Raw genomic sequence first — 27,410 nt, forward strand, 5'->3', positions numbered from 1 at the left:
CGTGAATATATATTTGTGATTTAATCAATGATTTGTACTTGTTCTATGTCTGTATATATTTTAGTTTTCACGATGATTGAAAGACCATTAAAGAAACTACATCCGTCGAGACTCTGCTGTGATTATTGCCGAGGGCAGCTACACTGCTGCTGATGTAGCCACTAATAAGGGTAAGCGCAACCGAGAGAAGACCCGGAAATATGCATATGCCATCCACAGATTGTTTGAGGATTCACTGTCCCTTCTACATGTATGTTTAAAGTTAAAACTTGTATCTGTGAATTATTTTAATAGCTCTGTGTTCCGTGCAAGTTGTATGTTTATAAATGGCAGTGGCACGGCCACCCTGTACCTTGCACATGTTTAAAATAAAAACATGAATATATTAACTTGTGGCTACCATTAGCAGCTAACATGTTCTCTCCGTTTTTTACATAAAAATGGAATTATGGATTATAAATTAAATAATTTTTTTATACAGAGACGTTAAAAACCTATGGATTAACCGATTCAGCCACGTTTTTTCTGGTTTTAATGCCATTGAACACGTCTTTTGATCAGATTGACAGCTACGGTGAGACGATCTCCCTAGAAGCTCCGTAAAAGATACGTGTTGTGATGTCTGTGTTTGCTTCCCCTGTCAAGAGTTCGGATCACTCAGTGATGATATATATACCTAAATAATCTGTGGAACCTCAGCTTTAATCAGATATCTTGTATGTGCAGCTACGATAAGTAATAAGGGTACTTTTATCTTGAGTTCTGTGCCAATGTCCGTTAGCATTTTTCGCTAAGGGGTCATTTAGATGCTTCTTATGAGACTTGTGTTTTGATTTGGTAAAAATGGTTTGTATCTTCAGTTAGCTGAGATTATTTCCGTTAATCTGGTATAACACATTAATAGGTTCTTAAATATTAAGATCCCCTGAGACACAGTGTCGTGAAAAAAAAAAACAGGGGTTTAACAGGTACAGTAATCAAGTGAGTGCTTTGTAAAGCTGCTATAGGTTAAAAGTAAATAACTAGGAATCTATGTTAAGGAGAACATAGGAAATATTGGCTTTACACTAAGGTGACCAGATAATTGTATTTTCTATTTCCATATCCTTCTGCTTTATACTTCTACACCACTACACTACAAAAGCAAATGTTATTTATTTTTACTCCAATATAGCCAGCTAATAACTTTAAGATTGAAAGTATAAAATGTGATCAGCAAATATTTTTTTGATCCCTTGAAATCAATTCACAAGGTGCCGTGCTCTTGATCAGCTTGCCTTGATTAAAAGTCTTAACCTTTGACAAATATACTGTTTAAAATCTTCACTATCACCTAAAAAGAATTACATTTACAAATCTATTGTATTTGCTAATGCACTGCGCAACAACACATTATGTGGGTAGCTTAATTCACATGAGATACTGCATTTACTCTTATCCCGCATAACAGTATGTGAAACAAGTCAAGAAAGGATTTCACGCTCAAATAGTAGCATTGCTAATTGATTCCTTTTTATTGCTTGACATTAATTATTCTTAAATTAATAATACAGTTCATTCATAACTGATCAAAGCAACAAAACAAACTCACACTAATATAATAATAATAAAAAACTAAAGGATTAGATTCAGTTAGTCAGACAAGAACAGTTCCTGTCAATCAAAGTATGATCACTGCTTTTAGAGTCAGACTGTCAACCAAACACACACTTAAATGATTTGTATCTTTATGAATATTCTGTAAGGTTATATAAGTTGTTTAGGATAATCAACAAAAGTCTTCGATTACTACCCAAGGCTGAATTATTATTGCGTTTTATAAATGATGTCATGTTTTGACAAAACATATGGTGATGATTAAATCAAGTGCTACCCAGGTCATGTACTTATCTAGAGAGGCTTATTTTTTGTATTCTTGATTAAAAGATGATATAATTGCACTGTTAAGGTAGCCTATAAAAATCACTGATTGAACACTATTTGAGGTGTTTGGCTAACAATTATTAAAAGGACAATCTGAAGGGACTGATAATCATTACAATATTTGGCTCTACAGAAGCTCCAATTAGTAAAACTTATCAGAAATGTAATCTAAAGTGAAAGGCGCAGAGACACACAAGCAGCAGTGAGATGGAGACGGGGGCTCTGGCTGCGGCTGCCGTGGTGTAGACGGTCCTGCCGTGAAGACCCTGCGCACACCGAAACACGTTGTGATATCCTGTCTCATTCGGAAACATCATCATCTGGTGAGGGAAAGGAAAGTGTTAACTTTGATTTAGCTACTGTAAAGGTGGATCACATCATTTCAGTTTTAAGACTTTACACTGGCTTCCCGTCTGTCAAATAAAATACTAAAGTTGGCTACCCCCCCCCAAAGCAGTAAACCTAGGGGAAACACTGCACTTGTTGGCTGCTTTTCATTCACTCTGTGGTCCAACTGATCCCAAACCATCTCAATTGTGTTCAGGTTGGGTGATTGAGGATGCCAGGTCCTCTGATGCAGCACTTAGTCAAATAGCCGTCACATAGCCTGGAGGTCTGAGGTCATTGTCTTGTTGAAAAACAAATGATTGTCCCAGTAGGCGCAAACTAGATGGGATGGCATGCTGCTGCAGAATGCTGTGGTAGACATGCTGGTAAAATGTGCCTTGCATTTTGAATAAATCACCAACAGTGTCACCAGCAAAGCTCCCCCACACCATCACACTTCCTCCTCCAGGCTTCACGGTGGGAACCATTCAAGGTTCAAGGCTTTTATTGGTCATACGTACATAGCTACAGTGTAGTTATGACGATGAAAATCTTAGGTCACAGGCTCCTCCAACAGTGCAACACAATAAAACAGAAAAAAATAGTGCAAGTAAATTCGATCACCCTCCCTGCATCTCAAAAACAAATGTTGACTCATCAGACCAAAGTACAGATTTCCAATGTCTAATGTCCAATCCTTGTGTTTCTTGGCCCAAACAATTCTCTTCTTCTTGTTGTTCATCCTCAGTAGTGGCTTCTTTGCAGGAATTTGACCATGAAGGCCTGAATCACGCAGTCTCCTCTGAACTATGGATGCTGAGATTGTCTGCTACTTGAGCTCTGTGATAATTGATATGGGCTCTGATCTGAGGTGATTTAATTTGAGGTTTCTGAGGCTGGTAACACTTTTATCCTCTGCAACAGAGGTGTCTCTTGGTCTTCCTTTCCCGGGACGGTCCTCATGAGAGCCAGTTTCATCATAGCGTTTGATGGTTTTTTGCGACTGCACTTGAGGATACATTCAAAGTTCTTGAAATGTTCCGGATTGACTGACCTTAATTTGTTAACGTGATGATGGACGGTCGTTTCTCTTTACTGAGGCCCCGGGCCACACGAGGACGAAAACGGTCGTTTGCGTTACTGTTTAGTGTCATATAGACCGTTCGGCCACACGAGGACGACCGAATATGGCACTAAACGACTGAGGAAACGATAACGGGTCCCAAGGTGGATAGAACGGCATACGCAACGCTCTGGGGGGTCCAACGGCTCCGTGTGTACGCCCTATATGATCATTTTCTGATAATGATGAGGCAATAGCCCCGCCTCTCCCCACCTCTGCTGCTCACCCCCGCGTCAAAGTAAACTGCACACTGAATTCAGATTATTTATCTTTCTCTCGATATGGACATAAACGCGAGTGAAGTCTAATCTGACAGGACGGAGACACCTCTCAAACTACCTACACTAGTTATAAATATGTTTATTTTTACTATCAGCCGGGTCACTCATTACTAGGGTTGGGTACCGAGAACCGGTTCCAACATTTCGATTCCAACGGCATCATTTAGACATGTGAATTTCGGTTCTGCTTTTCGATGCCTGAGGAAATGTTTCTCACCGCTCTCCGTAGCCTACTGTATGACTGCGAAGGGGCGGGAAATGTAGCGTTGTACCCAGCGCCATATAGATAGATATATCTATATGGCGCTGGTTGTACCTACACTTCCTACGGTGTAACCTGAGACCAGGGCCGGCCCGTCACACTGTCGTTATAGATGTTCGCCTAGGGCGCCAGATCTGTGGAGGCGCTGCGCTGACAGCTCTGGGAGGGGAAAAAAAAGTTTGGACCATTGGTGCTCATCCTAATTTTCGGCCTTGATGTAACAACATTCATAATTAAGTAAATGTAACACCCTTTTTCACCCCGGTTACTTTTCCTTCGCCCTGTACGATGGGCGCTGTAAGTGATGAAAATGGGGGATGTTGGCTTATCTGGCACCCGCAGCTCACAGCCAAAGTGCGAGTGAGCGAGGGAGAAAGGGAGGGCGCTGTTGTTATTAGCATCTGGTGCTAGCTGCTCTAACGGAAGAAGAAGATGTTTCTACAATGATGTGGAGGGAGAGTCCTCTCCAGTCAGACTGAGGCTGATAACTTCAGCTCAGTGAGGTAAAGGACTCTGAGTGTTTAGATAGTTCACTTTAGTCTAAGTTATCTCAGTGGGTCTCAAACGTTTTGATCACAATTTATGTAAACACATATTTCCAAGGCATTCCTTTATAATTATTGGGATAAAACAGGTTTGAAATCATTCCAATGTATACTATAGGACAGTAAACCAGACATATCGTTTTAAACTGGAGAGATAAAAAAATATGCATAAATAAAATAGTAAAATAGGATATGAATGAACAACAAAAATAAAACAAGTTACATATTTGTTATTGGCTATGGTAGGTTACTGGTTATGTTCACATACTTATTTGATTATTAAAATGTAAACCGATCTTTTTCATATGGGTGTTTAGAGTTGTACCCCCTAGATCTAGTCTCTAGTAATTCTGCTTAAAGTGCACCAGATTGAAGCATTTTACTTCAAAATGTTCAAACATTTCTTCCCGGTAGGCTATGCCTGAGAAGGCAGATATGCTTGTTTTTCTCAACAAGAACTGTTTTTAAATGGGGGGTGGGTTTCCTTTAAAAGTTGGACTGTTGCACTGTTGTAGCTTCAGTGGTTCTCAGGTTACAATTACATAGCAGTGAATATAAACAGACTGATTAATGTGAATATTACTGTAAACTAACCTGTGTAAAAGTTTCTCGAATAAATGTAATTTTTTTGGTGGAAGAAGCATGTATCATTTTTTTACCCTGCCCCTCAAAGAATCGGAATTGAGAACCGTTAAGAACCGGAATCGAAAAGTAGAATCGGAATCAGAATCAGAATCGTGGAAATTCAAACGATAACCAACCCTACTCATTACTGGATCACCTGCTGCATGAGACAGACACTGACGCTGTCCGAAGAGAGGGAGGAAAAAGAGAGGCTCCGTGTATTTTATTATTAGATTATAGAGTCGTTATTCATTTGTTTTAAAGCTCAATAAATAACAAAGAAGACCTTTGACCGGCACTTTTATAATTTTGTCCCGGAAGATTTAGACTTTAATACACGTTGACTGGCGAAAAACTCTGCCCGGTTCCCTCGGCCCCCACCGCGGGGGCAACCATGACAACCATGCTTCTTCGCTGCTTTTGTGGAGGAAGTTACAGCGCCACGTACAGGCTCCTGCATATGTACTGCAGCTTCTCCAGCGGTTGGAGCTAAACGGAGCGGTCTCGTGTGGACAGACACTATCCGGTGAATATTGCGTGTGGACGGAAGCTTTTTTGCGATTGCGTTTGCGTTAATCCTATGCGTTTAGCCGTTTTCGTCCTCGTGTGGCCGGGGCCTGAGTTGAGTGGTTCTTGCCATAATATGGATTACAACAGTAGTCCAATAGGGCTATCCACTGTGCACTAACCTCTGCCTCTGCACAACACAACTGATGGTCTGAGACACATAAAGAAGGCAAGTAATTCCACAAATGGACTCTTGACAAGGCACACGTGTTAATTGAAAACTATTCAAGGTGTCGACCTTATGAAGCTGACTGAGAGAAGCCAAGAGTGTGCAAAACTGTCATCAAGGCAAAAGGGGGCTACTTTGAAGAGTCTAAAATAAAAATCCTGTAAAAATCCTGTCCTGTAACACTTTTTTTGTTTACTAGATAATTCCATGTGTTATTTTATAGTTGTGATGTCTTCAGTATTAATCTAAAAAGTAGAAACAACTTTAAATAAACAAAAAACATTGAATGAGAAGGTGTGTCCAAACTTTTGACTGGTAGGCTACTGTACAAAGAATACTAATATGTTATATTGTTGTAGATTTCACACCATTGGATTTCAAATTAAACACTGACTGGCCTTTGAGTGATGGCGTTCAGAACTGTTTGGGTAAAGAGTGTCAGAATATGAATCCCTGATGCATTGCGCGTTCATGTGTGTTGGAGGAGGTGGAAGGAAGGGGCGGATTCTTTTCGGCTGTGTACTTTCAAATTTTAGTGCACTCCAGCCGGTTTCTGAAACTTACCTACCCCACCTTTAAGGACGACCACACTACATCTACAGTATTATCTCACTGCCTTACTAAACTAAACTCGAATGCCATCTTATCATCACGTTAGCTGCCATTAAAGGTTTGACTGGTGCTCTTGTCATCTTGTTGCTCGATTGAGCACATTCAATTCGGGCAACATTTGAATACTTGGAAAATCTAGGTAGTGCCAAAATGGATTGGGAAGGACTTTGGGATTTGTTGACAATAAGAACATAGAGCACCTCAAGCCTTATTTGTGTGAGAAATAAGAAATAGTAAACTAAACCTAAACTACATCTGAGTTTTAAACTATTTAATTTAAAAAAAAAATTCCCCTACTCCCCCCCCCCTACCCGACTTGTAAAGCGACCTTGGGTTTCCTGAAAGGCGCTATAAAAATATTATATATTATTATTATTATTAATCAGTGTTTGTTTAGTTTCCAGTCATGTTATAATGTGCGTAACAGATGTGACAATTTGATTAGCTTCTTTGTTTTGTCACATCAGAGAATCCTCACAACAATGCATTTCATTATTATCTACGTCCCCAACACACTCTCACTCCCTAAGCGTCCAATAGCGACGTTTGGTCAGTGTCCGTGGCGTCCAATTGTGACGCTCCTAGGCTCCTTCAGCGTCATAAAGGGACGCAAATAGCTTTCAACTGATTGCAATGTATTCCCATCTGCGTCGAGATTTGACGCTCATGGAAGCACGGCATTCGTTTATGTCGGCTGCCCTTAAAGGTAATGTGAGCGTCCATTCCCAGGAGTAAAGGATGGCAGAAGACACTACACTACCCAGAATCCCCAGCTATGGTTTGGACTAGACCATGTGCTCTTGACAAACCCCGTGATAGTCCTCAAGCTCTGTGATTGGAGAGTGTGCTCCGAGGGTTACCGAGCCTCGAACAGCACTTGAAATGGGATGGAACCACGGCAGACTGTCCAAAACTGGATTTGAACGGGTCCACCGCGTCCCCCCTCCCCCACCCCGTCCCCAGAACTACACATGCTGGCTATTCTGTTTCGCAACATGTTCTCTAAGGCACGTCTCTACTGGGAGTTGTAGTTTTAACCTGTTAAGCCCGAAGGTCCCCGCCGACGGGGACCCTGATTTTTTTTATACACACTCACACAAATATTTTTAATATTTTTTTAAGAATCTTTTTTTTTATTTACATTTTTTTAATTTTTTTTTTTTTAATGGAATGAATACCTATAGTGATTATTCAATGTAATACAATGCTTTTTATAGTCTGGTATCTGAAAAAGGTCAAATGGCACTGATGGGCCCAAATGGGCCCAAATGTGCCCAAAGCTTATTCCGCCTGGACTTTATTTTCATAAACCTCTCTAAAAAGGTCAAATGTCACTTGTTTTGCCTCAATCTTGATACAGGGTACTTATTATATGTTATCATTTGGATTCCTAAAGCTTTTAGGCTACTAACCCATCATTCAAGGTTGGTCTTCACTATAAGTAATGGGTTTTCTTTAGGCGGAGACAGGAATTTACATTTTTTTGCTATGTTCCATCTGAATTTACTCTGACACAGAAACATCTATATTGATTCTGACACTTCTACATCCAACTCACAGATGTAACCTTGCTTTGATAACAACAATTATTCATATAAACCTTTTAGAAGTGAAGTGCCAGTCATTTGTTCTGGGAATGTCATTTTCGAGCCTGAAACCTGAAAAACAGGCTCGGGGTTTAACAAGACGTTTTCGTATTTCCCATAATAAGAAGTTGCCAGTATTAAACTGTGTACATCCCTGGAGGTTTAGGGGACAGGAAACACTCACATTTAAAACATATAATTAATAAATGGGTGAAAATTGCTTGTGCCCAATATGGGCAGTATTAATATATATACCCACATGCCAGCTAAGGTCAGAAGAGCTTTATTTAACAGCTGGTCTTATGTGTGTGACCCCTGTGATAACATTACATTACATTAATTGATAAGTCTGAAACATGCACTTGTCAAGGTTCAGAGGCACATTTTGCAAATATGGCAGTAGCCATCGATCAGCTTAAGATAAGATATACTTTATTGATCCCAAGTTGGAACATTTGCGTTACATCAGCATGTGTAACAGTTAAATATGCAGTTGTGTTTATTTGAAAATCATTTAGTATAATCACATAAATTCTGTGTTTTATATTCAACAATTCTGTGTTCTTTATTTATTGATTGTTCAATACCTGACAAGGCCGGAGAGGAAATATCTACATACATCTTATAAGAGTAATACATTATGTATAATATCAGTTAAAATAAGTGCTTCAACATAGTTAACATTGCTGGAGGTATGCACAAATATTGATAGATCTCTTGTAATGCACTATTGAGGAACCTGCAACCCAAGTTTTTCATTCAGTGCAGAACTACACCACAGTTGTGTAGGCCTATATGATATGTCAATAAACCTTAGAAAATCTTGAAATCTTGAACGGGATGTGCAAAATAGTCATTACATACAGTCTTTAATTAACAATTAGTAGAGAATAACGAGTAATGAATATACTTTATAGGGATCGTATTAATATCTAATAATAAAAATATTGAAATTCAATAACATGCTTTAACCACCAGGTGTCCCTTGATATCAGCTGTGCACCTTTATGGTGTAAATACAGCCTATCTACCAATTGGATCAAATATAAAAGTGAGCCGAATTAGTGTTGATACTGCAAGGAGACGTATTGTGTGAAAAGAAATGTAAGATGTTGTTTAATGGCTGATATATTTATGATCCACGTCACGTTTTCAGTTCCTCATGTTTGTCTTCTCATCAGGGCTCTATAAATACAGAACTACGGCAGATATGTAATATGTAACGCAGCCGAACCGTGTATTACAATGCCGTTATGTGATGACTTTCAAAGAGAAAAGCAAGCACACTCGGAATAAGGTATTATTATTATTTTGGTCTGTTTCCGGTATTTGTTAATGACGATGTGCTCTGAGATGTGAGACTGGAATTGCACAGGGGGGAAATAACGTAGGCTATCTTTAGATTCGGATTTTGTTAAACTAATATGTTTAGGCTGTGGACCAACACTATACATTGACGGGGAAGGGGGTAGCAATAAAGATAACACCATTAAACAGTTACACAACATAACAGAAATAATATCGATAGCAGCGTCCCTAGCAACCACCTTGGTAACAATGAAAACGTCGCGATTTCCTGAAGTAATCTTCGTAATAACTAGCAAACTAAAGATCATGTACATCCACTGCACACATAATCTGAAATAACAACTCATATTTCTCGCATCAAATGACATCAAAACGCATTTTAATGGCCAAACTAACTTTAAAATAGGCATTTTACACCCAGAATAAAACGAATTTCGGCCATGTTTTCTTTTTCTGCAGGGAGAAATTTGAAGATCACGTGACATAGGCGCCAGCCATCGGAATGAATGGTGAAAAAAACGGGGTTTGTCAAACAGAGCACATGGTGTAGGCCAAACGATAGCTGGGGATTCTGGGTAGTGTAGTGTCTTCTGCCATCCTTTACTCAGAAAACATATTTGTTTCTCCGAATTGAAGGGGAAAAATACAAAAGCATTGCACACAATTTAAACCAATCAATGTTGTGTAATTAACAAGGATAATCTGGTGTTTTTTAGTCGATGAGTAGTGCAGATATCACTGTAAAATCAATCGACAGTAAGAGGAGTACTTACTTCCGGGTGTAAAATTCTCCGTTATCCAATGGGAATGGATGCTCACATTGCCTTTAAGGGCAGCCGGCATAAACGAATGCCGTGCTTCCATGAGCGTCAAATCCCGACGCAGATGGGAATACATTGCAATCAGTTGAAAGCTATTTGCGTCCCTTTATGACGCTGAAGGAGACTAGGAGCGTCAAAATTGGACGCCATGGACACTGACCAAACGTCGCTATTGGACGCTTAGGGAGTGAGAGTGTGTTGACGTCCCCGAAGAACATTAGTCATTCTTATCTTGTGACGTTGAGGAACCCCACTGCCATTACAGAAACTATTTGAATCTCATTTTATACTTCTGCTAAATGTTAATGGTGTTAGAAACCCTGTTGATACATAAAAACAGACCATATATAAATCTGAAGATTCATTTTTAGTTCTGGGGATAAGAATTATGGTTGAGTACTGTTTCATGGATTATTGCTATTATGTTTTTATGCAAAGTTATTGTGGCGAAGGTGGCTTCGTCACTATGGACTGACGGCTTCAGGCCGGCTGATATGGCACTTTGTTGGCGTGATTGCACAGTATAGGTTGTCTGTGGCTGATGATTGTGTGCACCTGGTGTCCTGTGTAGTCTCCTCCCCCCTCACCTGTGTCTTGTTGTGATGATTGGAGTCTGTGTATTTAGGCTCTGTTGCCCTGTCTGTTGAGAGGGCTGGGTGTGTGTGTGAGATCCTTGTGGCTGAAGGATAGGTGAAAGGAGAACCGCAGATTGAGGCGGTGAACTTTGTGCCCATGTTTTTAATAAATGCCCACGCCGGGTTATCTTTTTGGACGTTCTGCCTCTGCCTCCTTGCTTGGTCGGGCCGCTCAATTGTCAGCTTCAGTTATATTCCACCACATATGCCCAGCGGTGGGAGAAGTAGTCAGAACTTGTACTTCATACAAAGGGTTACTCAACTAAAAGTGAAAAACTATCGGCATCAAAATACACTTAATGTACCAAAAGTAAAAGTAGTCATAATGCAGATTGGTCCATTTTAGAATATTATATATGTTATGTTTTGATTATAGATATTGATGCAAGTGTTATCAAAGCTTGTAAAGATGTAGCTAGTTTTAATCACTTTGCGCAGCGTAGCTTGTGAATTTACTCCAGGTGTAACTAAAGTCTGATTTAAGTGTTGGTTATATTTCACATCATTATTCCAAATATGTAGTAACTAAGTGCAAAATAAATGTAAAAGTACAAGATTTACCTCTGAATTGTAGTGGGGTAGAAGTACAAAGTAGCAACCTTTATATTCAGCTGATGGTGAGTAGCACGTACCAGTAGGGGTGGGCGATATGACGATATATATCGTCGTGACGATATTAGGTCTCCACGATATGCTTTTTCAGAGATATCGTATCTATCGTGATAAAATAAAAAATAAAAAACTTGAAAAAAAAAAACTGATGTGAAAGACATGCTCTAAAGCTGTCTAGTCAGGATTCAGACAGTATTGCACTTCATTTATTGTCTTGGTTGATTCTGTTGGCTTATATTTTTATTGTATTTGCATATGAAACGCTTACCATTCCCATTGAGATAATTAAAACTGTCATTTGAACGGCGATCAAGCCTGATGCCACAGAGACGGACACGATCCCCTGTCCGGCTAGGGTTAGGGTTAGCCAACACACTCTCACTCCATAATCGTCCAGGAGCGACGTTTGGTCAGTGTGGTGGCGTGCAGTTGTGACGCTCCTAGGCTCCTTCAGCTTCATAAAGGGACGCAAATAGCTTTCAACTGATTGCAATGTATTCCCATCTGCGGCAGGATTTGACGCTCATGGAAGCACGGCATTCTTTTGTGTCAGCTGCCCTTAAAGGCAATGTGAGCGTCCATTCTCATTGAATAACGGAGAATTGTACACCCGGAAGTAAGTATTCCTCTTACTGTCGATTGATTTTACAGTGATATCTGCACTAATCATCGACTAAAAAACACCAGACTATCCTTGTTAATTACATAACATTGATTAGTTTAAATTGTGTGCAATGCTTTTGTATTTTTCCCCTTCGATTCGGAGAAACAAATATTTTTTCGGAGTAAAGGATGGCCGAAGACACTACACTACCCAGAATCCCCAGCTATCGTTTGGACTACACCATGTGCTCTGTTTGACAAACCCCGTGATAGTCCTCAAGCTCTGTGATTGGAGAGTGTGCTCCGAGGGTTACGCTGAGCCTCGAACAGCAGTTGAAATGGGATGGAACCACGGCAGACTGTCCAAAACTGAATTTGAACGGCTGGGGGAGCGGGAGGGGAAGAGGCTCTCCGTGCGCGGCGGGGCTATGACAGCGGACGGAGAGCCTCTTCCCCTCCCGCTCCCCCAGCCTCACCTACTGATTTTAATTTCACCATATATCAAGCCCGATCGATTTCACAATGTCAGCGCACCTCTGCTTTCGTGTTGGTAGTTCAGTCCGAGTTGTTTGACACGCTAGTCAGTGCTAGTGCTAGCTCAGAAAGTTCATTTTTATACTGAGAAACTGTATCAAAATGTTGAATTGTTCATTCGGGGATTCATTTCAGAAATAAAACCAGCTTGAAATACTATTTTGGTCTGTTACTCCTTTTTGTTGTAGTTTCTGTTACCTTGTAGGTGCTTGTACTGTTAAGTAACTTGAAAAATAACCATAATAACCGACATGAAAAAATATCGTGATATATATCGTCTATCGTGATACTGCTTGAAAAATATCGTGATAATATATTTTTCAGTATCGCCCACCCCTAGGCCCTACGTACCAGGGTTTCGTCCAACTTGATGGACTCTTTAAACACGGTCCAGACCACAGCTTGATTACAGGAAGGCGTGGTCAAGGAGCCGTTGTAGCGATAGTATGACTCTCTGTTCACACTGCCAAGCAAGTCGTCAATGGAGATCTCTTCGGTGACGTTAACTTCTGAACCTGCATTGAAAACCAAAATGCCCAAGATGTAGTGCCACTTGTATTTTACGTAATGTATGCCAACAAAACAGGTGTGCACTCACTGATGTTTTTAATAGCTGAAAGATAGCTGGTGAGTTTTTTCAAGGCGTCCATATCAGATAAGGACTGTGTGTGCAGAGAAAAACATGGTGAATAAATAAGGAACATTTCATCAGAAGTAGCTAATTGGACCACAGTAGCACAATCTGCTGAAAGCTTCCATCTCTTACCGCGCCTTGTTCTGAACTGCTGCGGCTTTTTTCCTTTGCGCTTGTGGCCTGGAAACAAGCAGGTTAGTCTGTTGTGTAACTGGCTTTTCTCAATGTCAAATGTAGACACAAGAGAAAATAAAGCATTACTCCCAACAATAACATGAACTGGGAACCAACGGTAGAACTGATAACACAAAGTAGATTTATTTTGCAGTTCATATTGACACAAATAAGGGTTTATTTTGTATTTTTATAGGGTGTGGATCATGACATCTGTGCAGGTATATGCTTTAAATGCGAGCAGGTAGAGATAGTGACATTCTTGTTTGCGATGCGGATATGTTTCAGTTAGTGAAATAACTTTTGATTGACAGCTCAATTAGCACGGCGTCCTTGAGCTCTCTTTTGTTTTCTAAAGGATTCTTATCTTGTTCAAATATTTCTCACCACCACATTTTTCCCACATTTCCGTAGTGCATTATATTGCTGGAGGCTGTCTATAAAGGGTGTCAGAACATAAAACTGGTTTTCTTTTGTATGAATAGTATGCATAACTTTGAGTATAGTTTTGTAACTTTTCCATTATGAAAATACTAGCAGATACAGAGTTTGTAAAGTATGGATTTGGACATAAGAAGTGTAATGCGCTTAAGTTACCTCAATAAAGAATCCAAGCACAGCCAGACCATCAGTAGTTTGTAGTGCCTTTTCGAGAGTTAAATCTTTCCTCTTGTTCACTATGTGCATCTGGATAAAGACACAATTCATCAATAGAAAACAGGCAAAAGCTCAATCTATAAGAACACACTTCAATGCAATAACGTTTAAAAGCCTGACCTCCATTGGGTATCTCTTTGAATCCACTGTGTGCTCAGAGCCTTCAGAGTCATGCGCGCCCCAATGGAAGTGCAACTGAAGGGTGGAGAAGACGTGTCCCAAACCTCCACCTGAGACCTCCACACCCTCCTTCAGTATGCACTTCACTGGGAGTCAAATGAGAACACATGTAGAAAGTGTTACATGTTTTCACAGACTTAAATGTGTTTTTCCTATTTAACTAACAATTTTTTGAATTGTTTGTATTCTTGACACTATTTTGTCAAATAATGAAATTATTTCGATGACAGGCAAAGGGACTTGATTTGTTAGGTGAAATGAAATTGTAAAAATAGCACCTTAAAGTTGCCCTATTATCATCTATATTTATCTTAAACCATTAACCAGTCATCTAAATGGTTGTATCTTGATAAATACTTGTATTAATGGTTGCAGCTATAACCCTCTTGAGATAGAAGTAACTAAAGTTTTAGATACGCTTTGGGATGATTAAAATAAATAAAAGTCCTTCTTTTGTGTCTAGATTCCATAAATGTCCACAGAAACAGCCAATAATAAGGGTGAACAAACCTGTGTGGCCTGTGTTAATGATTTTCTCGATGACATGTTTGTCGTCAAACTTTTCAAAGTGGAAAGCACCGAGTTTCTCCTCCTTCACGGCGCTGCTTTTCGCAATGTTGATGGGTGACTGGCTTTTCCCGGCGCAGTAGGCGTTGGGCAGGCGGCTCCACTCAGACTGCGTGTACTCTGGAATTCAAGGGGAACAAGTTCTGTAGCAGCATTATCACTTTAAAGCTGTCCACTCATCACATTTGTACATTTGCCCCTACATACCACAGTGATCATGATAGCACCATGGATGACCTGAAGAATAGAAGAACAGTCATGTTGAATATGTCAGTCTTAGATATTATGGGTCTTATATGTGTTTAATTTTACCACTCACTGGGTAAAGGAGTTGCAGGGGAAGCCAACACCTGCCGTCCATTAAGAGCTTGTGTAGGTCGATAAACATTTCTGAACCCTGCCTTTTCGGGGAACTTCTGAATCTAACAACAGCACAAAATAAACATAAATAAAGAGACTGCATGGAGCGTGAGCCAGCAGGCCAGCCACAATGAAGAAGGCGAATTCCAAAGGTGTGATAAATAATGGCAAAGACACCCACTGTGGGTGTAAAGTTTAAACACTCCCTCGGATCAGGTCATGACGACCTTGTCTTTGATGACACTGGTATTCGGCTGTGTCTTCTCACACCAACTTGCATTAATCATGTGATTTTACTTGTTTGTTCCTTATTCAAATAAGATGGTTTAAAATGAAACTAATTTGATACTCATAAAACACTGATGGAGTAAAATATGTCATTATGTCTTATCAAAACCTGGTGCCTTCATTACCCAATTCAGTTTCTCCACCAACAGTTTTGGTCAGAAACTCGAGGCTAAAGTGCCCGAGCCGCTCGCCTCAAACAGAGATGAAGAGCAGATGACATGACATGTTACTTGCCACACACCGCAGATTATGTAAGATCATATCCTTTTAAATCCACACCCCAACATTGTGTCATTGTTAAGCATGGGTTCAACCCTGGATGCCACATCAATTAATTTCCCTTGAGGTGATTTATGAGGTGATTTATGAGGTGATTTATGAGGCGTTGCAAGTGCTCTGCCCTGGAGCCACAAACGGTTTCATCCATTCCAATCCAATCCACTTTATTTATAGCGCATATTAAAAACAGAGAGTTTACCGAAGTGCTTCACAGCAAACATAACATTATAATAAAATATTACAATAATAGATAAAACCGGTTTAATTTTGGACAGGAGCCTCAAGTGATAAGAACTGGACTTAACCACAGAGTTTATCTGTTTATCCAATGTAAAAGCACTGTCGATTTTGACGCCCAGATTTGTGACCATGGGTTTTGCATACGGTTGCAGGGAACCCAGGTCAACGGAAGGGACATCACCATTTGGTCCAAATATAATGACCTCCGTTTTGCTCTCATTTATGTTTAAAAAGTTTAGCGCCATCCAGGCCTTTACAGTATGTCATTAAGACAGTCAACCAGGGGCATCAGAGAGCTGGTGTTTTTTTTTAGGGGTAGGTATATTTGGGAGTCGTCCGCATAAAGGTGGTGGAAACGCCATGTTTTCTAAAAATTAGTCCAAGAGGGAGAAGGTATAAAGAGAATAAAATGGGCCCCAAAATAGATATTATCATAGCTATTTATTAGGTAGTTCTCCCTTTCACCTGTAAACAGAAGATTATGCATTATACTTAAAACATAATGCTGCATCCACAAAAGAACATAGATAAATGATGATTAAAGTAATTCAACGTTATATCTATAGAGCGTTTCAAAACCTGACTTATAATGTACGTAAAAGGATGGACATTTTTTGCACTTGAAGGCTATTTAGTTCCACTTCATAAATATACATGTTTTAGACTACACCTTTAAATTATAAGGCAGTAAACAGTGTTCAAATTAATACTTTTATGAAGGATATAAATCTGATTTGTTGTTAAAAAGAATGGTTGCACTTCACGCGATCTTTGAGATAATTTTGCCGATCATCATCTCTTCAAAACAGACTGGTATGCGTGCAACTTGGGTCAAAGAGTCACGCACCTGCTGTGTCACCTGACTATGTGACATGTGCACCTGTTTATCTGCAGAGGGCCTGTCAGGTAGATCTAATGAAAAGAAAGATTGTGCGTCATTCTGAACATGTGACTCAACGATCTGTTTTTCTGTCACGCCGTCTGCAGCTATTTACTTGGAGTTAGACCAAACCGATAAAACAAACCTGATTATCTCACAGGACTCTCACATGCACCTGTATATCCCGGCACCATGCAGTCTGGTGAAGTTGCCCTGCATATATGGGTGGTCAATGATGTAACAGGTTGCATGTGACTCCACTTGCAATAGGTCACTTTTTTTTAATTAAATGTTGTTCGTATCCAGAACACAGATATGAAACCCTTCCCATCCAGGATTTCTTACAAAAGTCAGAAGACAGCTGAACCTGCTGACATCTTCCACACCCACTTTTGACATTGTATTACTTCCGTTTATCGCTCTCCTCCGCTGGCAACTCACCAGAGTTTTGTGGATGATGATTGGCTCATGAAAGACTGTCCACACGACCGCTTCGCTGCAGTTTGGGGTGGTCAGCGAGCCCATGTAACGGTAGAACTTTGTGAGGTCCACATCTTTAATCAGGTCATCGATAGAGATGTCATGTTCCATATCAAACTCGGTGTCTGGGGAAAGATGTTTGAAACAAAAAAGGCTGTCATGTGGATTTAAATGCTCCAACAGTGTCCTTGGTGTGGTGCCATAAAATGATATTTATAAAAAAAAATTGCATTATCTGACGATGTAACAAAAAAAGATTAATGGTTTTAAAAACAACTCTAACTTGACCTTACAATTGTAAAGTACAGTTCAAGGACAACACCAACCAGTTCAAGTACAACAGTAAGCATGATTATTTATTTTTGTATCAATACAATACAAAAGACGACATTAAAGATAGTTGTGAAAATTTAATTTGCAGGATTTGTTCAAATATATTTATATATATATATATATATATATATATTATATTATATTATATTATATATATATAAATATTTCAAGCATGGGTTGACAATTATTTGAATGGTTGTTTAAAAAAAGCACAAACCTTGAAATGTCAAGGTTTGTACATTCAGACCATGCCAGGGATGTAGAGAAACCACAATATTCTCACTTGCGATAACAACACAAGGGAAGAAAACGTACCCATGACATTTGTCAGGTAGGATGTGAGGTTACTCCATGTTGGCGACACATCTCCATCTTCTGTTGCCTTTAGGTGGAGGACATCATATTACACATGAAATGTTAGCTCTTTTTTCTAGTCTAGTTATCTGGCCTATAGGGGTTGTCAGTGTTAGAGTTGATGCATACATTTAAAAAAGGTTCAAGTTCCCATAGCACAACCCATTGACTGCCTAAAAGAAGTTGAGTATAACCGAAGAATGAACAAGACCATTTTAGGCGACCAAAGTACTGTAATACATTTTCAATGGTAAAAGATCTCTTAAAAACTTAAACCGGAAAATGCCGTGTAATCTTAATCAGTTAACATTTTAGGGTAATTTTGGTATTTTCTCGTAGATTTTTATACAATCTGACTACAATCTGAGTTGCCCTCTGCTGGCCATTGGAAAGAATGCGGGTTTAACATACTTCAAATGTGGCTTCACTAGTTTAGACCATAGACTGTATATATAAATATCAAAATATGTATAGGCTATACATACATATGTATATATATATATATATATCTTGGTTTAGACCAAGAGGTTTCTGCTTTGTGCAATTGGAATTGAGCAACCTGAAATCCTGCAATAAAAGTTTAGCATTTTTGTGGCGTTTTTAAAGCATAATGTGATTTCAACAGTTAGCAATTATACCACTTTACGATAACTTAACGTGTAGGACATACCTTTATGAAAAACGCCATCGCTGCAATTCCCTCTGATTTCTCCGTGGCCTGCTGCATAGTTAGACCTTTCATCATACTGACTATGTGCATCTGCAAAAGATTAGAATAGAAGGGTGTGAAGTCAAAAGAAAAGTCACAAAGTGCGCAGTTTAAAAAACAAGAAGATGCATGTTTTCTATGGTGAATGCCGAACAATACTACCTCCATTAGATATCTTTGTCCGTCAATCTTGTGCTCTGAACCTGGGTGATGTTCTGTGTCGCCCCAGTGAAAGTGAAGCTGAATTGTTGAATATGCATCATTTAGTCCACCTCCGCTCACCTCAACTTTCCCATCGTGCAATTTCAATTTCACTAAAGATAAAGGATGTGTTAAGCATATACTGAAGTTACGCACATTTTAAAGATCATGTACAAATTCCAGACCTCTGTCCCAAACAATGAGTGTAGTATAGAAAAGCCCTTCAGTCTCAGTTTGTGTACCTGTGTGTCCATTGTTTATTATGGACTTGATGACATGCTTAGAAGAGAAGTTGATAAAGTTAAAGTTAAGCAGGTGGGGGTCCGCATGAACATTGTTGGTGTCTATATCTATCGGAGACTGCCTTTTTCCTCCACAGGAAGCCCCATGGAGGTTTTTCCATGTGGACGGGGTGTCATCTGAAAGTTAGAGGTGGTCTTAATATCACAAACTAATAGTAAATCAATAGGAGAGACATTTTTCGTACTTACCGCAGTTGGTATAGCACCAATCGCTTCCAGTAGCTGAAACAGAAATAATATGTACTGCGAAAACTGTAGAAGGCTGACCGAAAAGGCTTTGTAAGCATTTTGTAATCAAACATTGCTGAGTTATATTGTAACTTGGACCTGAACACAGTGGTGGCTTTAAACCATGCAATTACACATTATTTTTGGACTATTATTATTGCTTTAAATGACATTGAGGATATGGGGACGATCCCCCACTCAAAACATGATCACATGGATAAGATATTGACTACATTTGTACACTTTTTATATAGTAACCTTTGTCCATTACTTTCTGTTTGGGTAGTAGATTGGTCTAATGTAGAGACTTTTAATTCATTATTTACATTTAATATGGTGTGTTCTTTGGATAGTCGAAACATTTTTTATTTTTGTTGTATCTTGTGATCAATAATTGTATGTCCACAACGTAAGAGTAGATTTAACTGGTTTACTTTGGTAACATGCTTCCGGGACTTCCTCGTGGGAATGTATAGGCTCTTTTAATACCAAGAGTGAGTTTTCCCCCTGCTGGACAAATACAATAACACAAGGTAAAATACTACATTTCCCCCCCCTTTAAGCTAACAATACTTCCCGAAGGTGGGGGTATAACATACTCCCGTTACACAACATTTCGAGGTACTGACATAAATCATTTCACTTTCAAAGATTAACATTCTAAAAATGTCCTTAAAGTGAGAACAGAGAACTATGCTGCTCTTGATCTATTTAACAAAGTCTTTCAGGCATACAGGTGGCTGTCTCTTGCGCGCTGATCATCTCACCACGGGTGTAGCAGGCAAGTCCGGCGGGACCGGAGTACACAGAATCACTGGCTCACTTGCAGGAGGTCCTTCTTGCTCGATTGTCACTGGAACCACAGTATCTCTGTTGGAGTCCAGCACCGGCTCTAAGGACACAGTGTCTGTCAATCTGCCTCTTACTTGATCCACATGCCGCTTCACGACTTGACCACTTCCAATGATCACTGTATATGACACTGGACCTGATGAGCTGTCGATGACCGCAGGGATCCATTTAGGTCCATAAGAGTAGTTTCTGATGAAAACGTTATCCCCAGGTGAGAAACTTCTCAGTTTCCTGTTTGTGTCATGGGACTGTTTCTGTTTTAGTTGTTTTTGCTGCACTCTTGTTTTCACATCTGGCAGGAGCAGGTCAAGTGCAGATCTGAGTCTCCTTGACATCATCAACTCTGCAGGCGACAGGCCTGTGGTCGCGTGAGGTGTGATGCGGTAACTGAACAGAAACCTTGACAGTCTAGTTTGCAATGTTTCACCTTTCATCTTTTTCATCCCCCCTTTGAAGGTTTGGACCACCCTCTCTGCCAGCCCATTAGAAGACGGGTGAAACGGTGCTGACCTCACATGGCGGATGCCATTTTGTTTCACGAAATTCTCAAATTCAGCACTTGTAAAACAGGTTCCGTTGTCTGACACCAACATTGTTGGCAGTCCAAAAACACTGAAACTCTAACGTAGCTTTTCAATGGTCACCTGTGATGTAGCTGACTTCACTGGATACATATCCATCCATTTTGAGTGAGCATCCACTATCAGTAGAAACATCTCTCCCAGGAAAGGACCTGCATAGTCCACATGAATTTTCGTCCAGGGAGACTCCGGCCACTCCCAGGGATGTAATGGTGCTGATGGTGGTGACTTGTGGTGCTTTTGGCACTCCTCACAAGACTGCACTTCCTTTTCTACATCCTGGTCCATCCCCGGCCATCATACATAAGATCTAGCCAGACCTTTCATATTTGACATGCCGGAATGTGTTTGGTGCAGTACTTTCAATATCTTTTCCTGCCTTTGTTTGGTACGATGACTCTGGCTCCCCAGATCACGCAGCCATCCCTCACACTCAGTTCCTCTCTCCTCTGATGATACGGCTTGAGAGGAGCCTCAGTCACTGAAGGCCATCCCGACAGGACATAACCATGAACTTGAGACAATATTACATCCTTAGCTGTCCAGTGTTTTATTTTGGCTGTGTCCACGAGTGTGTCTTCCAGAAGATCAATCATGAGCACTTGTTCTGCGGTCTCACTCTCTCGCACATCTTCCGACAGTCTGCTGAAGAAGATACTGTCTGCTTAATGCGTCCGCATTAGCGTTGTTCTTTCCTGGTTTGTACACAATGTGATACTCATAGGCACTCAGGTGCACCGCCCATCTCTGAACTCTAGGGGAACCCATCTGTGGAATGGATTTCTTTTCGTTGAAGAGAGAGATCAGTGGCTTGTGATCTGTATAGGTGGTGAAAGTTCGACCATACAAGTACTTAATATAACTGCTAAGCCTTCTTTGTCTAGCTGTGAGTAATTCTTTTCAGCAGGCGCTAGGGTACGCGACATGAACCCCAAAGGACGTTCAGTTCCATCGTCCATTACGTGTGATAAAACAGCGCCCACCCCGTAAGGTGACGCATCACATGACATAATTAACGCTCGGTCAGCAGAGTAATGCACCAATACTTCTGCTGAGTTTAACAGGGCCTTTGATTTTTTAAAAGCCTCTTCCTGTTTCTTTTACCATGTCCATCGCACATCTTGTCGCAGGAGCTCATGCAATGGTGCCAATAGTGTAGCTAAGTTTGGCAGAAATGTGTTATAGTAATTTAGCAAACCTAAGTACGACTTGAGTTCAGTAACATTTGTGGGGTTGGGAGCCTCCATGATGGCTTTGACTTTCTTTTCCACAGGGTGAAGTCCCTGTGCGTCCACTCGATGTCCCAGATATTCCACTTCCTCTTCCAGGAAAGTGCACTTGCTCCTTCTCAGACACAATCCTGCCTCCTCCAGCTTTGCCAACACTGTTTCGAGGTTCTGCAGATGGTCTTCCTCATCCACACCGCTCACCAGGATGTCATCTAAATACACTGCCACGAAAGGAATGCCTCGCAGGAGACCTTCCATTGTCCTCTGAAATATAGCTGGGGCTGATGCTACTCCAAAAGGCAGTCTGTTGTATGTGAATAAGCCTCTGTGCATATTCACTGTTAAGTATTTATTTGATTCATCACCCATGAGTATTTGCTGGTATGCATGACTCATGTCCAACTTTGTGAACTGTTTTCCTCCTGTCAGTGCTGCAAACAGATCTTCCATTCGGGGTATGGGGTATTGTTCAAGTGAGGAAACTGTATTTACAGTGAGCTTGTAGTCTCCACATAGCCTTACTGTCCCAACAGGCTTCAGTATTGGAACCACTGGTGCTGCCCATTCTGCATGTTTAACAGGTGAGATTACTCCTTCTTTCAACAATCTGTCTATTTCTTCATCTACTTTGGTGCGCATGGCATACGGGACAGACCTTGGACGGAAGAAACGAGGGACTGAATCAGCCTTTACATGGATGGTAGCTTTCATACCTTTCAGTGTGCCAAGCTCCTCTTTGAAGACATTTTCATGTTTGCTCAGTACTTGCTGCAGCGATATGTCCTCTGTCTTCAGGTGTTTCAGGACTCGGGATTTGTGTCTGAGCTTGATTTCTTTCCAACTCAGATGTATTTCCTCCAGCCAGCCTCTTCCCAGCAGGCTGGGGCCGTCCCCTTTAACCACAATGAGGGGCAGGTACCGCCTTTGATGTTTGTATTTCACTCTAACAATGGCAGCTCCGACTACATTAACAGGGTCACCTGTATAAGACTCGATGTGGATTTTGGTTGGTCTCAAACATGGACTTTTTGTGTGTGTCCATAGTCTTTGGAATGTCTGTTCATTCATTATTGTGAGACTACAGCCAGTGTCTATCTCAAAGTTAACAAACCTACTATCCAGCTTCACTTCAACCATGTATGGGTCTACTCGTCTCAGGTGCACTTCACTCATGCGTCCCAATCTGAACCTCATCTTATTCAGAAAGAATGTATCTTCTTCTGAGCGATCACTTTGGCTCTGTTGCTCTTGTACTTTATGAGAACGGTGATATGTGGTTTGCCTCCTTTCTCTCTTTGGGTCTCCATTGTTGCTGTGTAGATCTACTACGACAAGCTCTGGCAATGTGTCCTAGTTTACCACATGCATGACATTTCTCTTGTTTAAACTTACAGTCTGCTGCTTCATGCTTGGTTCCCTTGCATCTGTAACACTCTTTGGTAGGTTCTCTGTGTGCATAAGCCTCCTGTGGATTTGTATCCATTTTGAAGCATTTAGCTGTGGCCCCTTGGTTTTGTATCTCCTGTGCATTTGTATTTGCAGTCTCTGACGCCAGAGCAATTGACAATGCTTTTTCAAATGTTAAATCTGCTTCTGATAAGAGTCGTCTCTGAATCCGATCTTCATTTATTCCACAGACGATCCTGTCTCTCAACCTCTGCTGCAAAATGTTACCATAGTTGCAATTATGGAGTCAGATTTGGGTATTCAATATATATATATATTCAGATTCAATATTCTAGCGCGCAAAACAAGCTACTCACGAGTGGAAAATGTGCTTTTACACGCGCATGAAATGACCCCTGCACGCGGCTATGCGCTACACTTAAGAATATAATAGTTTTGTATGTACAACTTTACCATTCAGTCTCGTCCAACTGATCTTGCAGCTGTCACTCCTCGGCTCTTGGTAGTTCAGGCATGTATCAAACCTGGTAACTCCGGGCTTCCTTGCAGCTGTCAATCAAAGTCCAGTGGCTCCGCCCCAAAGTGTCAGAAACTTTTCACACGCACATAGACAGACTCCGCGAGCAAGTGAGGCTGACACTCCCGCGATCGAGCAAGAGGGCTGTCTGCATAGCCGCTCGCGGGGGTTTAATCTGCGCGCGAGGGTCATTTCATGCGCGTGTAAAAGCACATTTTACACTCGTGAGTAGCTTGTTTTGCGCGCTAGAATATTGACCCAAATCTGACTCCATAGAAATCCTGCGCTAACCGACACAGCTCAGCCACGTATTCCATTACTGACTCATTGGGCTCACGGTTGCGGGAGTCAACTTTGTACCTTTGTGTACCTTTGCACAATTTCACTAGGCTTTGGGTCAAAGTGATTTTTTAGCAGCTCCACAAATTGTGTGTAAGTCTTATCCTTGGGCTTATCCGGACTGAGGAGGTTTTTCATAAGGCTGTATGTTGATGATCCCACAACACTTATTAATATGGCTCTTTGTCTGTCTCCATTATAAATTTCATTAGCCTCAAAAAACTGTTCCAATACCTCACAGTATTCTTCCACTTCTGATGTTTTGCATCAAGAGGTGCCAGCGTGCCAATCATTGCCATTGTGTGTCAATGAATCCTCTCCTCCACCCGCAGACGTTGCTAATAATTTGAGCTAGCTGCCGCTAACAACCCAAACCTGCATGTAAGGTGCTAACCAGTCCGTTCGGCATGTCCTCTTTGATCCCGTCTTGATCCTTGTCTTAATCTTCTTCTTAATCCTCGTCGCCAATAATATGTTGTATCTTGTGATCAATAATTGTATGTCCACAACGTAAGAGTAGATTTAACTGGTTTACTTTGGTAACATGCTTCCGGGACTTCCTCATGGGAACGTATACAACAGGCTCTTTTAATACCAAGAGTGAGTTTGCCCCCTGCTGGACAAATGCAATAACATGTAATAATAACACAAGGTAAGATACCACAATGTTCTAATTCAATTGTTGTCTGGGCTAAGCCTCCGATCTTAGTAGATACAAGCAACGCCCCTGGTATAATCTAATATATATATATTTTAATGCATAGCCCTCTTCTTGTAATCATTCTGGATGTATGCTTGCCCTTTAAAATCAATCAAAATCAATAAATCCATCTAAAGAGCAGGTTCAGAAATCGTTTAAATAATCATTACGTAATTAATTATACTTAATGATCATAATAATAATAATAATTCCCAATACCAGACCTTCATGCATCCTTTTATGCTATGTTATGCTTATTTACACTTAACGCTTCAGAGGGTAAATGTATATTTTACAGTTACTATACATTTTAAGTCCAACAAGAAAAAAAGGGTAACAATTATTTTTAAAATAAATGGAGATTCCGGATCCACGTTTTCCCAACACTATCTAGGGCCTAGGCCAAGACACCTTGTGTAGGCAGGGGCGGTGGGGCCTTCCCAAATATGTGTGTCACTGCATCCTGGTAAAATAAAAATATATAATGTAGCCTATAATGTTTGTGTATTTGACATTCGCGCTGCTATGCAGCTACCTGTGCCCTGTACGAACGAAGTCAGTTCAACAGACCCTGGATATGTTTGAGTTATCTTAACTAACTCTAACAAATGAGATCTCGCTAAGCGGTCCGACGACGCTGGTTATCAATTCGGTAAATCAAGCCAGTGTTTCTCTCTCCAGCTGAGAGCGCGTTCACGTGAAAGGGGCGGGGTTAGCTACATTTGACCAATCACAAACAGGGACATTGACAGCGCAGCGTCATACTTCATTAATGAAAAGTAAACTAATATTAGACAAATATGAACTTTAAACATCCATGACTTAAACATATAATCCAGGATACAAGCCACATAGTTACACCTGCAAGGTGAATAACAACTGGTTAAAAAATAAATAATCTACAGAGTGTTTGAATTATAGGTTTGAATGCGTACAACAGTTTTATGATCACTGCCCCAGACACGAGTGAATCTGACTTTAATTACATTTGAGTGTTTCGTCAACGTAATGTGTTGCTTAAAATAATACTTCTGCATACAGTATATGTGACAATGTAAGTGTTGCACGGCCAGATACGGCTCGAGAAGCTGACTCAGATAAGGAAATATTGTGATATTATATGATCGATGATCTGATTGATGATGTGATATGAATGATAAGTGCGACACGTCGGCGTCTTCTCTGCATAGGCATAGGCTACGGCAGTTTAAACTCTATTTCCTTTATCCTGTAATATGACTTGATACTTAAACTCCGCACACTGAGCTCTGATTGGTCAGCAGGCGGTGCTTTCATTGAGTTGATCTCTTTTCTATAGACGCCGGAGGCGGGCAGCGTCAGGTAAAAAAAAAAGTTATTTAGCCTTCCCAAACCTGAGCCTCACGAGTCGCCTATGTGTAGGTCATGCAGTATGTATGATAGACAGCTTAAGATAATGCTCTTTATTCACAATCTTGGATGCATAAGATTGCTCTACATATGTCTCCAAATCTCTGTTTAGAATTTTTTTTAAAAGGTCCTTGACATCCAAATTATATTGCGTCCTGCACTGTAATCCTCATTAAAGATGATACCACATGAAGTACAAATGGACAAAGCTCTTAAACAGAAATATTTACATTTAGTAGAAATGTAAGCTTTTTACTCACCACATTTTACCAAAGCCCCCAAACTCAGGCACAGCAGAAGGGCGGACAAATGCATCTTCAGGAGGAAAGGTAACAAGGTCTGCATGGGTTTTATAGCCATTTCACAATGTCTATTAACAGCATGAAGTAAACACGTTTTGAGACAAAGCTATGTCTGTACTAACATACCTACTGTATGCGAAATGTATCAAAATATATCAATATGAATTCTGCGTTTTTGCAGCAACTGGACATTGAAACATCAACATACGTCATACAACATGCATTACTGAAAGGATGTTGAATGTGTTGAAGCAAGTCCTACTCAAAGAGTCCCATGAAATCCAATTTAAATAAGACACGGTATAAACTCAAGTCTTCCCACTGCATCCCAAAGGCAGGCAGCAGGAGGTTTGTGATGCCATATAATGTGGAATCAAAGAATAAATCCTGAATTCATGCTGAAAATGTAATCGTTTAAAATTTGACAAATCCTCTAACCTTGCTGTCCAAGCCTGAAGTCCCCAAGGATTAAATCAGATAGTTAGATTGAGGTGTCACAATAAAAACATGTGTCCTTTTCCAAACAAGCTCTTCAGTGAGGAGAAGGTGAGAGCGTCCTATAGAGTTGCAGACAATGCAATGGGAGGGGGGGACACTGCGTAACACTAAACCAGTATAGGGGAGACGTAACATGAGTATAAGTTTGTTTTAAGGACACTGCACTCAAAATACAGGTGTACCATGAGGTGGTTAATG

The 27,410-nt window shown here is 40.4% G+C and overlaps 1 protein-coding gene across 1 annotated transcript; it reads right to left on the reverse strand.

The window, feature by feature from the left end:
- Positions 1-1,609: 1,609 nt before the first annotated feature.
- Positions 1,610-26,727, reverse strand: LOC117465123 (uncharacterized). The gene is made up of 16 exons (XM_034108032.1): positions 26,676-26,727; positions 19,360-19,413; positions 19,111-19,287; positions 18,830-18,981; positions 18,629-18,718; positions 17,920-17,986; positions 17,233-17,396; positions 15,064-15,166; positions 14,952-14,981; positions 14,688-14,864; positions 14,118-14,263; positions 13,938-14,027; positions 13,299-13,346; positions 13,131-13,194; positions 12,884-13,047; positions 1,610-2,243 (listed from the first exon to the last, which is right to left on the reverse strand). The coding sequence occupies exons 1-16, from the start codon at positions 26,725-26,727 to the stop codon at positions 2,079-2,081; spliced, it is 1,743 nt and encodes a 580-aa protein (XP_033963923.1). The 3' UTR covers positions 1,610-2,078.
- Between the last annotated feature and the right edge of the window lie 683 nt (positions 26,728-27,410).

This window comes from Pseudochaenichthys georgianus, chromosome 19 (assembly GCF_902827115.2).
Source record: "Pseudochaenichthys georgianus chromosome 19, fPseGeo1.2, whole genome shotgun sequence".
Taxonomy (NCBI): domain Eukaryota; kingdom Metazoa; phylum Chordata; class Actinopteri; order Perciformes; family Channichthyidae; genus Pseudochaenichthys; species Pseudochaenichthys georgianus.